The sequence below is a fragment of the Amblyomma mixtum genome, chromosome 2, assembly GCF_055824585.1.
Source record: "Amblyomma mixtum isolate Tamu chromosome 2, ASM5582458v1, whole genome shotgun sequence".
In the NCBI taxonomy this organism is placed as follows: domain Eukaryota; kingdom Metazoa; phylum Arthropoda; class Arachnida; order Ixodida; family Ixodidae; genus Amblyomma; species Amblyomma mixtum.
Genome location: NC_143013.1, coordinates 187797558 through 187811573, shown reverse-complemented (window position 1 = coordinate 187811573; position 14016 = coordinate 187797558). Strand labels below are relative to the sequence as shown.

The following is a 14016-nucleotide window of genomic DNA, read 5'->3' as shown; positions in this document are numbered from 1 at the left end:
CGTAGCACCGAGCAACACGTTCGCAGACGCCAACGCAATGACCACTTTGACCACTTTCCGGCCTGGATTGCGATTCGGCTACAGCTTTGTCGCGAGACGGCTGCCGTGCGGCGTAGCATGGCGCCATGCTTGTCGCTGTCGTGGAGTTCTCTTCTTGCGTGCTAGTGCTGATGTTGTTTTATTAAAAGGACGGTACACATATACATTTGTTTGCATGTTGTTTTCTTTGTAATAATGCATAAGACATTAGAATGTATGAGACCGCTAAATAATTGATGTTGTTTCGGTTTTGGTGTGATCGTCCGAGACGAATACGAATATCCTTCTTGGTACGAAACGACGCTCGTATGGATGGATGAATGGATGGATGGATGGATAGATAGCTGGATGAATAATAATGGCTTTACCCTTTGTACCGGGCGTTAGCTTTCGCCACCTAGCCTATACTTCCCCCATTGTTAATTTAATTTTCTTTTCCCTTTCGCTCTTACAATATCTAATATGTCTATCCTTTTCCCCTCGAAATTCACGCCTCCCTTGATTTCCGCCACCAATCCTCCAACCTCCCCTTCGTCAATGTCACTCTTTTCCCATCCACTCGCCCGTCCTCCCCAGTAAATCCCAGCGCTATCTCTATGGTCGTTGCTGCCCCTTCTGGGAGGGCTGGGCGGAGTTCTGCGCACCTCAGAACCAAGTGTTCTATGGTCTCCGTTTCCGTTTTACAAGCAGAGCACAAAATATCCACTTCTTCAAATTTGGACCTATACGTTTTTGTTCTCAGAGTCCCTGTCCTAGCCTCAAAAAGCAGTGAACTGCCCCGCAAATTATCGAATAATCGCTCTTTTTTGATGTCCTGTTTTCGTGTCCTATATATATATGCCTAGCGCCCATTTTTCCTGCATTCTTTCTTTCCACATCTTTCTTTCCGTCTCCTTTACCTCCGCTTTCACGTTAGTCTTTTGTTGCGTCCCATTCCTCACCCGTATAAATACTTCGTTCTTAGCTTTCGGGTTCTATTAGTCCATTTTGTGTTAATACTTTTCATGTACAGATACTTGTACACCTTTTTTGCCCACCTTGTTTCCTCCATTTGAGTTAGTCTCTGATCATATTTCAGTTTGCTGATGGCCTCCCGAACCTTGAACGACGCCCAACCCATATCTCCCTGGACTCCCTCGTTCGTGTTCCCATGGGCTCCCAAGGCTAGCCTTCCTACACTTCTTTGTCTGACCTCTAGTCCTGACTGTACTTCTGATTTCATGCACAGGACTGCATTTCCAAATGTGAGGTCCGGTACTATGATTCCCTTCCATACCCCTCTAACCACCTCATACCTATTATAGTTCCATAGTGCTCTATGCTTCATAATGTCTGAATTCCTTTTTCCTTTATCTTTCAGAATCCTCTCGTGCTCTTCCAGATATTTTTTTCCTTCACTTAGCCATACACCTAGATATACTTATAAGTTCTCACATGGTCTATCATAGTGTCTTGTATTTCTAGTGGGTCTCCCTTCTCATTTAAAAAACCGCAGTGTTGTTGGCAGTAGAGGCCCATGTAAGAACGCTTCGTCACTACATGTGACACCTTTTCGTATTCAAACACATTCGAAGACAATTTAGTTGATGCTGACAGTTCAATTAGAAGTGCTCTCTTGTAAAAGATGGATTCACACGAACACCGATTTATTTTTCTGGAATCCGCGCGTTTATCAGAAAGAAATATATATTTGGCGGATATATGCACGTGCAGTCGATTGTTCGTTATTTATTTGGCTGTTATATATTCGGATGAACAAAGGAGCAAAAATCACTGGGCGCCATGCAGGTCCTGGCTATGAGCTCGAGGCATGCCCCAAAATCTCCTACTTGAATCTTATCAAGCCGCCGCGGTGGCTGAGTGGTTAAAGCGCTCGTCTACCGATCAGGAGTACCCGAGTTCGAACCCGACCGCGGCGGGCCGCGTTTCGATGGAGGCTAGCGCAAAAGGCGCCCATGTGCTATGCGTTATGGCAGTGGACGTTAAAGATCCCCAGGTGGCCGAAATTATTCCAGAGACCTCCACTACGGCACCTCTTTCTCTCTTTCGTCTTTCACTCCCAACTTCCTCCCTTCCCTTACGGCGCGGTTCAGGTGTCCACCGAGATAAAGTGAGACATATACTGCGCCATTCCCTTCCTCAAGAAACCAATTTGGCAATTTAAACCATATTGCCAATAAGCGAGGTGTGGCGTGCATACGGGCCTGCCTGAGTGCTCTCATAAGTGTGTGCATATTACACACACACACACGCACACACGCACACACACGCACACGCACACACGCGACAATCAGCGCTCCCAATTCCTTTTGAATTCAATATATATGCCACATGCTGCTGAGGCATAAAGTTCGAATTCGCGGAATATGTACATCAATGACAACAGACGTGCTGTAGTGTCTAGAAATATATGCTGGCATATTTCTAGATCTGTACCACCCGGCCGCGTACCTGCAACACCGACTGAAATACTGAACAATATTTCTCGGAACACTTCCCGTCATGGGCTTGATCAAGCCTTCATCACCGATGAGAGGGAGAGCAAAAAAAAAATTGCTGTCGATCCAAAGTTCCAATAATAATTGGCTAAACGATGTGCGATAGCAAGTCACGTTTCATTTCGCTGTCAGGTCGAGGCTATGCTTTTATCGGCGAAATCAGTGAATTAGGGCCTCAGTGGTAACGCACTGTAAAATTTTAGAACCACGTAACGCGCACTTTAAAAGGGCACTAGCTGCAGCTGCGACAGTGGTATGCTCTGGATACATCCGGACAGAAGTTAATTGATGAAGTCGACGACGTGCAATACACAGCGCGCGAGAGCCGCGCACTCAGACACTCAGACAACGGCTTTTTTCGAGATCAGAAGCCAAGATTCGCCTGCAGGCGTCGAAAAGACGCTAATAGCAAGCTAGCATATACTCTCGTTAAAATATATTCCCATCAAACAACCGCAGCACAAATATTTACAGTGAAGCGCCATTTGTTCCGTTCCTAAAACCACGGCCCAAATTTCCACTGCTTCCTGTTCTGTTATAGTGCCTAGAATATATGCCTAGGATATATATTCCAGGCACTATAGATCTGTTTCGATGCGGGGGCACCCAAAAACCGACTTGTAACGGTGATGCAAAGAGAATCCGGAACCAACTCTGTTTCGGTTTCAGTTCTGCCTACGCCGCTTTATCGTTTTCTCGCCTTTCATTTTTTTTTTCTCTATTGCCTGGCTTTGGCTCATGACATTGCACAACAAAAATACACATAACGCTATATACATACGACACTGTCGGGGTCAGCCAGCACGAGACTGGCTTCGTCAGCTTAAAATTCCCGCAACATACACAACGGCTCTAGTCTTGAGAGCCACTCGTGAGGCTCCGCAGCTGCTTTTTGGATTGCAAGAAACCAGTCCATGCTTTCCCGAAAATAAATTCTTCAGTGCGGTTGGTCGTGCTGTATCGTCTGATCTTCGTGTGCACTGCATGCCGTGGTTAGACAATGTCGGAGACTCGGCCCGCAAAGCGACGCAAACAGTATTTGGATCGCGACAAATACTTCGAGGTACCAGCAACAAGCTTTACCAGGCGACAGGAGGCACACGCCGCCTATGCTGCTATGTGTTCGACCTCGTCAACCACAGAAGCAAGTCGCTGTGAAAAAGCTGATCGCCCGGAAACCGAAGAGAGTGGCGCGCAATTGTCATTTCCAGAAGACGACGACTCGGATGACTGCGACAGTACTGTAAGTGAAACAACTGGATCCGATTCGGATACCGAGGACAGTGGCGTCCAACAGCCATCTGTTGCGGAGGATGGGGAAGACAGCTGGAACGGCTCTGATTCTGCATCCAGTTGTGCAGATTTCTGGACTGATGGTGCTTCATCGGACGGCAGCTCCAGCAACGGCGACGGCCCGGAGGATGCATACCTCGAGAACGAAGACAGTTATGTGCCTCCTTTCGCTTACGGTGATGAAAAATTGCCCCACTCCCAGGTCACGAAAGCTGGCGCAGTTGCAGCCGTCATGGCATATGCCATTGCTCATGGCCTTACATGGACAGCCCTAGGCGACCTCACTAAATTGATTAACTTTCTTTTCGGCTCTAATGTCTTGCCACAGAGTGAGTACTTGTTCCGGAAACTGTGGGCAAAAGAAACAGAACAAGTGCTACAGTACCACTATGTCTGTCAAACATGCAACATAGTAATGGCGCCAAATGACAATTCAGCAAAATGCCCGGTATGTAAGTGCACAGACAGCCTGAAGGCTTTGAGAGAACGTGGTGCATTTTTTATCATTATGAATATGCACAAGCAGCTCAGCTTTTTAATTGAGCAGACAAAAGATGAACTGGAAGCAAATCTGGCAAAACTGCGACAGCCTGCGCCATCAAATGACATCGCACCAGCAATCATCACTGACATCACAAATGCTGGTTGTTATGGCAGACTGCAAAAGTCAAGAAATCTGGGAAGAGATGACTTGACATTAACTATAAACACTGACGGGAGTCCAGTCTTCAAGTCATCCAAAACATCTGTGTGGCCACTTCAGTTTATAGTTAATGAGCTTCCTCCAGACTTGCGGTTCAAGCATTCAATCCTTGCTGGACTTTGGTTTGGAAAGTCGCATCCAAACATGCAAATTTTCCTTAGCAAGTTTGCTTGCGAAGTGAACAGTGTAAAGCCAGTGAACTGGACATGCAAGTTGAAACATTCATCCAAGCCCTACGTGCTTTGCTGCTCTGTAGATGCACCGGCAAGGGCGTCAGTACTAAACATGACCCTATTCAATGGCTACTTTGGCTGCCCGTGGTGCCTTATTCGAGGTGTGCACGTTGAAGGTAAGCAAAATCTTTAAGTCCTGCCAAAAAATTCACAACTTTCTAATGAACTAGTTTTGTATAGAGAGGTGATGTAAAGAATAGAGAGGGCAGGGAGCAAATGTTGCTTTACCGCATGATCTCTCACTCACTTCCAGGGAGCATGCGGTATGTGACTGCGGAACCAGTCGAAGCACGGACATCACAAACGCTTGCCTCAGATATGAAGCTGGCAGTTCGCTTCAAGGATAACGTCAACGGTGCAAAAGGACCGTCTGCATTACTCAGCCTGAAAGGTATGAATGCTTGTTTCGGTTAAACACTTTGTCGAACAATGTTAATTGGTTACAGTAGAAACTCGTTAATTCGACACCTGCTTCATGCTGGCTAAGTCCAGGCCAATTAACTTATGCTCGCTAATTCGCGCATCGGTTAATTTGAACGGGCTCCCAGGGGAGGCGGCGTGACTTGCCTGGCAAGAGATGGTCGAATGATGAAAACTGGTTACCTGCTGCGGAGTCGCTCGCAGTTTCAGTTTCGTTTTTTTTTGTGTGTGTGTGTGTGTGTGTGTGCTTTCCGTTAGCTTGCAGCAGCGGCGGCTGGGCATCAGTCAGCCAACGTAACCCAGCTTACCATCGTTTGAGACGCTGATTGGCGCGTAGCTGGTGTTTTCTTACCCCCCACCCCTTTTTTTTTCCCCTCATCCGCGCCGCTGAGCCGTTTCATTTGCTTCCGTCTGCTGGCACAGCGCCTCCATAGCGCCGCCACACCAGCCACACCTGCACATACGCTCCCCTCGTAACACCGTATGCCTCGCGCCGCACTCAAATATTTGGCACGGACCTCAACGGGGCATACCGTACGAGATTTGTAATCTTTGATCCCACATGCGCCACCCGGTCGCCGCTCTTTTTCCTGCCACCGCCTCACCGTACACGCCCGGATATTCGCGCTAGCCTACGACGACAGTGCGTGGAACGCACATATGAAATAGTGGTTTAATAATTACAAAACAATACAAAAAGGAAGAAAAGGATGGTGTCGGCCGCGGCAGTTGCTATTTTCTTCAGCACTCGAGCTGCGGCTGGCCGAAATAAAACCGGCAGGGAGACCTATAGGATAGAGGAGCGAGAGGATGAAATTGATCTATGCGTACACCCGCCGCGGTGGCTCAGAGGTTAAGGCGCTCGTCTACCGAGCCAGAGTACCCGGGTTCGAACCCGACCGCGGCGGCCGCGTTTCGATGGACGTGAATTGCAAAAGGTGCCCGTGTGCTGTGCGATATGCGATGTAATGCTGTCCATTTGGAACACTATTCCAATTGCCACTGGCTGAAACTCAGTTGGTGCATTTGGAAATCTAGTTGGTTCTAACTCTTCCTTTTATTTGAGTAGGGAGTACTCGAGCAGTACTTTGCAGTGCAAGGAGAGGAATTATAGAGAAGTACTGACTGTCACGAACAGTGCTTGCGTCCAGGCACCACTGCTTAGGTGCACAAAAAACAAGGGCACTTGTACTGGGCCCTTAACAAAGGAGCTGTGCTGAAATCTTAATTTATTTGTTCTGCAGAGCACTTTCAGAAAGGTGTGTTTATGTCTGTGCATTCTGCTTCAGAGGTGCACAGTCATATTCCTCGTTAATTTGAACACTGGTTCCTCACCAAAATAGTCCGTAAAGGGTGTCGTCAGTAATAACGAATTAAGAAAAATTACAGTTTGCTTCTGTGCATAGTGGAAGTTGGGCAATTTTGGAACTTCCAAGTGTATTATTCTGGTCGTCTTTACCTTTGAAATAACACAGTGCAGGTTGAAGCGCATATCATTAGCCTAGAGACCCATATGAGGCACACATTGACGCCTCATGGTAAGATGAAGTTTTTCCTACAATGACTGTTCACATCCCAAAAGCTCTACTCATTTGACTGACAGCTGCTGAATTTTGTTTTCAACATAGCACAGGCTACAAGAAGATAATTTTTTTTCACAACAATTCAAGCAATGTGACAAATGGCAAGGCTTGTCGACTGGGCACCTCGGCACTGTAAAGCATGAAACCACATACACACACACAAACGGCATCACTACGGCATTTACACCTGCGCAATGCTTTTGCAGGTGTCCTGCACTCAAAATACAAGCAGAAAAACATCTTTTAGGGGCATTTGGAAGTTTGTTTTCATCACTGTGCGTATTAACGGAACAAAAATAGATGGGCCCCAGTGTGCTCCCGGCATTGCCTCTTTGTTGATTGCCCTGACAGTCTGACAGTGAGTTTCCATATTATTGAGTCATAAATGCATTAAAAATGTTTGGTCCACAGATGAACTGTCTATTATTCAAACTGTGCATATAAATGGTGGTCATACCAACGGTGCATAACTGTATATTCTTTTGCCAGGCTAGGAAAGTATGAGTGACCTACAGTAAGGCATTGCACCTAAATGAATGGGGCCACAGCACACATATATCATCATGGCAGGCAGTAGCCTTGAAAACATTCTTTTAGGGGAGAAGTCATACTACTACGCGTTGATCTTCATGCATTACCATATGCTGTCATTTGCCCCTGAGAACAGCATTGTCAGCTGTAGCACAGCAGAGGTGGCAGTTTGAGCTCTGTGACAAAATAGCTGCATACTCCTGGATGTTTATGGTCCCGGTTTTTATTGTGAGGCAATGCAATAGTTGTGTTTTACTGTTACAAACTGTCTTTACTAATGCTTTGCATGCCATGCTTTTTTGTTTAGGCCTGGACCTCGTCAACGGTCAGAGCGTTGAGTACATGCACTGTGTTCTCCAGGGGGTCACAAAGCAGCTGACTGAAACTATCCTGTCATCTTCGAACTCTGACCAGCGCTTCTATATTGGTAATGTATCATTATCACTTAATGTACATAGCTTATTTAGGTGCTATTTCTGTGAGAGCATGTAAGTTTAAATATATCATTACACTGCATGAATTTTGACTAAGAATTGAGTGCATAATTTTGTGACTATAATATTACTGATAGTTCACAATTATTGCTGTGATTGTTGCTGATAAGGTTGATTTTTGTGTTATAGTTTCCTTAGTAATTGCTTAAAATGAAGTTGCCATTTTCTATCCTAAGTTGACACAGATTTCAAGCTGACTGAACTGCACCTTTTTCTTGCAGCTTATTTGTTTTGATCTTGCATAATGAATATTGTATGTCTCATTCATTAGTTTGAACTCATGAAAGAGGCTTAATCACCATTGTGAATGTTTTGCACAGGTGCACCTTCCACTGTGGCACGCATTGACACACGGCTTCTTGCAATAAAGCCTCCCCATTGCATCACAAGGCTACCACGACCACTCAGAGAACGAGGCTATTGGAAAGCCTCTGAATGGAGGCAGTGGCTTTTGTTTTATGCCCTCCCATGCCTTGAAGGCATCCTTCGACCGGAGTACTGGAAGCATCTGGCAAAGCTTTCAGACGCCATCCACATTCTCCTTCGTGAGGAGCTGTCCCCAACTGAAATTGATAGAGCAGGTAATTTTCTGCATTTACCAAGAGTACTGGTTAACTCTGCATGGCAGGTGCTAGAGTCTTGTAGCCAGGGCTGGAATTTTTTAATCTATATTTTATGCGGAATTTGGCAGACTTTTTCAGAGGTTGTTTCAGAATATAATTTTCATTTTTTTTTACTTTTTGCAAATATTATTTCTGGTGGAAAAATTAACAGTTTTTGACGATTTATACAGCATCCCTGTGCGCACTCAACGGTCACATATAGTTTGTCTTGGCTTGTTTGTTACCAAGGGCAGTTTATGCATGTGCAAGTAATTAATGCAGAAATGGGTGTGTTTGTAGAAGTGATTACAATTTGAAATACTACTACAATAAAAATCCAGTAACAGCACGGAAGTTAAGTGATGAAGGCATAAGAGAAAGGCATAAATAGAAGTCCATTTATAAAAACTTGGTTGTGCAAGAACCGAAATAAACGGGAGAAAAAATAAGTGAAAACATCAGAGGAGCAACACACACATATACTAGCCCCACTTAGGCAAATAGAACTGGGCCTTTCTGTCTAGTAACCATGTCGGAATAGCTTTATCTGGTGGCACACTGCTCCCTTCTTCAATCATGAAACAATTTGTGAAAGCAGAAAACGCTTCATAAGGACTAAGTTTTGGACTGAGAATGAATATGTAACTGCAGCCAAAGTTCAGAAGCCAGACAAGTCTCCAACCTCAAAGTTCGCATTATGACGACAGCGATAGAAGTTCCCCTGAACCTTTGTAGAAGCCGGAACATGACACTATTTCGTGACACTTGTGCGTTGTTTTGAGTTTAAAGTGGCTTGTTACAGTTGCACACGTCACCGTGCATATGTAGCGTGCAAAAACTCCTTAACCAAGTAATAGCTAAAGAGATGACAGGCTGTGGTCGCAGTGTGCTATGCTACAAGATGAAGCTCAACAAGTTAATGGAGCCTCTCGGTGTGCACTCGGTGTTCAGTTGTCTTAGGTAGATGATCAGTACCTGAAAACACACAACTGCTCTACTTACTCAAATTATCCCACTGTTGTACTGCTCTCCTGGTTGCCACATTTTATTAGTTCTATGTTGTGACTGATTGCAACACGTATAAACAGCCAGCAAGGTAAAGCATACATCTGAAGGATGCTATATTATTTTTTGATTAAACCAATTTTCACAAAAATGAGTTCAGCCTATGTTCATCATTCTTTTTTTTGTCATTTTAAACCGTGAACTCCAACTCCTCAAACTTAGCAGCAAAATTTGCATGTTGTAACAAAAATTAATCTTTGCATTGCAGTGTGGTGGATTGCATATGTGATGTGATGACACTATCATTGGTTCATAAGTTCTAACTGCCTTATCACATGTTGGGACATAATTTGTAAGAATACTTGCATTGTCTAACACTGGATAGATGTGAGTAATAGCAAAAAAAAGGTCACTCTTTAACAGTTTGAAATTTATTCTATTAAAATTAGTTCTTAGGGTCACTTGAAGTAATTTATTGCTTTTCATTTCAGAGACTCTTCTGAACACCTTTGCTTGCCGCTGCCAGACACTGTATGGGATGGCATTCATGACGTTCAACGTTCATGTTTTGCAACACCTTGCAAACTGCGCCCGTTCACTTGGGCCACTTTGGGCTCATTCAGCGTTCGTATTTGAGGGTGGCAATGGAAGCATTGTGCGGCTCGTGTCTGCAGCAAATGGTCTACCACAGCAAATTACTGAAAGAGTAATCATGCTGCAGAAGCTCCACTGGCTTATTGAAGGCGACCTTCTTACAGAAGAAGAAAAGCAGGTCTGCAAGGGCCTGATAGACTACACACCTGTAAAAAGTGCCTTGCGTGTGCATGACCTTTGTCTCTTAGGGAAAGGCAAAGACACAGCCCTGAGCACCGCTGAGCAGGACAAAATTCAGCTTTCCTGTGGAGTTTCTGTGACACGCGGCATGCAATATGAGCGGTTCATAAAGGGCAAACAGGTATACCACAGCACTGCATATGAGAGACCATCAAAATCAGACACGACTTTTCTGCGGACGGACAGTGGGGACTACAAACGCATTGAGAAAATAGTGTTCTTGAAGGAAGTGAACAGCTGCATTCTTCTCTGCAGGCCTGTGATCATTTCTGACAACCTGGCTGTTCCTCCACATATTAGAGAGTGCTTCGTGTCACATGACACAGTTTTTGATGTGGTGTTACCAAGAGAGGTGGCTGACACCTGTGTCTTCATAAATTTCGTCAATGAAGAAAAAACATACATTTGTGACCTTCCAAACAAAATTGAAAGGGATTGAAACAAACTCTGAAGCGACATTAACATGCAGAATTGGGCCAGTCAGTACTACAGTCGGATGCAACTTAAGTCTGCAGTGAAGCTCCTCCCACATGCAGCCTCCCCGCACAGAGTTCCTCCACGACGAAGAAGTAGTCCACTGATTAAACGTTTCTTGTTACCTAAACAAGAAGCTTATCACAAGAAGAAAATTATGAGCTCTAGAATTTTGATATGCGGGTTGTTTGATATTGCTACGACGAAGAGGAAGTGGAAGTCGAAGTGGCCTCCCGCGTGAAAGGGTCGCACGAAGAAGAAGAGGTTGTTGGTGCTTCCTGCTGATTGGTGCTTCCTGCTGCTCGCCGCTAGGAACTATTCACCTACCTCTTGTAAATAAATGCAAATAGTATTTCCCCGCAACATCTTGGTGGAGGTGCTGGGTAAGACAGAACTACGCAGCGGACGCTACCTTCCACCCCCGACGTACCTTTCACGCCGCCGCTACCTTCCACGGCTTACAATGACGGAAGCCGCTCCTCCAGATTCGGCAGCATCAGTGTCCTCGGTGGTCCTCACTCACCCTCGGGATCCTGGACCCTCCTCTGGGGACGACGACGCTGACGTTGAGACCTGGCTTCGCAAGTATGAACGATGCAGCGCTAACAACCGGTGGGACCAAACTTTCATGCTTGCAAACGTCGTTTTTTACCTTAAAGGCACAGCGCTGAAGTGGTACGATAGTAACGAAGAGACATTAACCAGTTGGGATGACTGTAAGCAGAAACTTATTGACCTTTTCGGCAAACCACTCGGCCGGCAGCTTGCCGCTAAAAGAGATCTTGCCAGTCGCGCCCAGTCATCCACGAAGTCCTACGTGTCCTATATTCAGGATGTGTTGACTTTGTGCTACACGGTCGATAAGGAGATGAGCGAGGCTGACAAAGTCAGACATGTGCTGAAGGGCATTGCAGACGATGCCTTCAATCTGCTCGTTTACAAGAACTGCGACCAGATTGCAGACATCGTAAAAGAATGCTGCCACTTCGAGGACGCCAAAAGCCGACGGATCACCCAGCATATCGCACGCCTGCCCAACACGGCTGCGTCTTCGTCCTGCCAAGATCTTTGTCCACGGAACCAGCCTACCTCACCAGAGAACGTGACCCGTATCGTACGCCGTGAGCTTGAAGCCATTGCTCTGGCCTCCTTAGCAACACCTGCAGCCAACCAGCCCCTGCACCTTCTACTTATTCAAGCCGTCGTGCGCCAGGAAATTGCTAACTTGGGTTTGACGTCTGTCGCCGCTCTTCATCCCTCCCAAGTACCCGAAGTCCCTCCTCTATACCCTGTCCGGCCTGTTTACGCCGCTCCTCGACCGCGCAACCCCTCCGAGTGGCGTACGCCCGACGACAGGCCTATCTGTTTCAACTGTTCCCGTGTCGGCCACATCGCCCGTCATTGCCGTAGTCGATGGTACTCCTCCCAGCGGACTCGTTACTCGACCCCACCTTATCGCCCCAATGCTGCAGACTCAAGCTCTTTCTCGCAACCCTTGGACACGTCAAGACCCACCACCGACGTCCTGCCGCCCCGCTTCAGCCGCTCACCATCTCCACAGCGCCGCCAGTCCCGTTCGCCGCAACGACCGCGCGCTTCCTCTCCCGGCCCCTATGGACGATCACAGGCGGAAAACTAATTTCTGCAGCGTCCAGAGGTGATGCTGCAGATACGACCCGGCTCCAAAATCCTCGTTTAGTTCTTTGTGCCCCGCGCAATTTACTGACCATACAAGTCGATGGCGTTGCCGTCTCTGCTCTGGTTGACACGGGCGCCCACATTTCTGTGATGAGTTCCGACCTACGACGCCGCCTCCGCAAAGTACTGACGCCTGCTCCTACAGCCGTTGTTCGAGTTGCCGATGGCACAACGTCCCCAGTCCTCGGCCTGTATGCTGCTCGTGTGACGATATCTGACCGCCAAACCATCGTGCTCTTTACCGTTCTGAATCAGTGCCCTCATGACATCATACTCGGCCTTGATTTCCTTAGTGAGCACGCAGCCCTTATTGACTGTGCTACAAGTGTTGCTGAGTTGGACCTACCGCACCTCTCAGAACCACCTGCCCCAGTTGTGCACCATCTCTGTACTGCCGAGTTCACCCGCTTACCACCTAAAGCCGCTACTTACGTATTGTTTAAATCTGTTCCACCTCTTCCTAATGGCCAGTATATCATCACCCCTGTCCTTGATTTGCCCGTCACAAAGAATGTTGCCCTTGCCCATACGGTTGTCGCAGTCTCGGCAAACAGCGCGTGGTTACCTGTTCTCAACTTCAGTATGCACGTCCAGACGCTTCCTCAAGGCATGCGCCTCGCCACGCTGTCCCCTACCGATGAATATGTGATCTCTGCAGTCACAAATTGTGTATCGTCCTCTCCGGACGATCATGTCACAGCTCTTTCGAGACCTGACCACTTTGCCAATATGATTGCTTCAGATCTCTCTGCCGACCAAGCCGAGGCGCTTACCCATCTTCTGGCATCTTTTCAGGACATATTTGACTTCAATGACCGCCCTTTAGCTCGTACGACTATTGTGAAGCATCGTATCAACACTGGTGACGCCACTCCTCTGCACCGCCGGCCTTATAGGGTGTCCAGCTCCGAACGCCAAGTGATACAACAGGAAGTCGAAAAGATGCTCGATAAGGACATAATCGAACCGTCGTCCAGTCCTCTCCAGTTGTCCTTGTTAAAAAGAAAGACGGCAGTTGGCGTTTCTGCGTCGACTACCGCCACCTGAACCTCATCACAAGAAGAGACGTCTACCCACTCCCTAGGATCGATGACGCTCTCGACTGTCTCCACGGATCTCAATACTTTTCTTCCATTGACCTTCGTTCTGGTTATTGGCAAATCGCCGTTGACGAGCAAGACTGCGAAAAGACAGCTTTCGTCATACCTGACGGTTTATACCAGTTCAAAGTGATGCCGTTCGGACTTTGTAATGCACCAGCTACTTTCGAACGGATGATGGACTCACTCCTTCACGGATTTAAGTGGACTACGTGTCTGCTACCTTGACGATGTTGTTGTCTTCTCGCCCACATTTGCCTCACACCTTGAATGTCTCACGAGTATCCTGACTGTCTTTCGTACGGCTGGGCTCCAGCTCAACTCGTCCAAATGCCAATTCGGCCGCCGGCAACTCACCATTCTAGGACATCTCGTCGATGCCTCTGGTGTACGTCCTGATGCAGCTAAAATTGCAGCGGTGCAACAGTTCCCTCGCCCAAATTCTCAGAAAGACGTGCGCAGTTTTCTTGGGCTGTGCTCCTACTTTCGCCGTTTTATTTAAGATTTTG

The 14016-nt window shown here is 46.8% G+C and overlaps 1 protein-coding gene across 1 annotated transcript; it reads left to right on the top strand.

Annotated features, from left to right (window-relative positions):
- The first annotated feature begins 3537 nt into the window (after positions 1 to 3537).
- LOC149361840 (uncharacterized) lies at positions 3538 to 10674 on the top strand. Its single transcript, XM_089568168.1, has 5 exons — positions 3538 to 4882; positions 5020 to 5157; positions 7608 to 7727; positions 8115 to 8375; positions 9893 to 10674. Exons 1-5 carry the CDS (start codon positions 3538 to 3540, stop codon positions 10672 to 10674), a joined length of 2646 nt encoding a protein of 881 aa, XP_089424294.1.
- The last annotated feature ends 3342 nt before the right edge of the window (positions 10675 to 14016 follow it).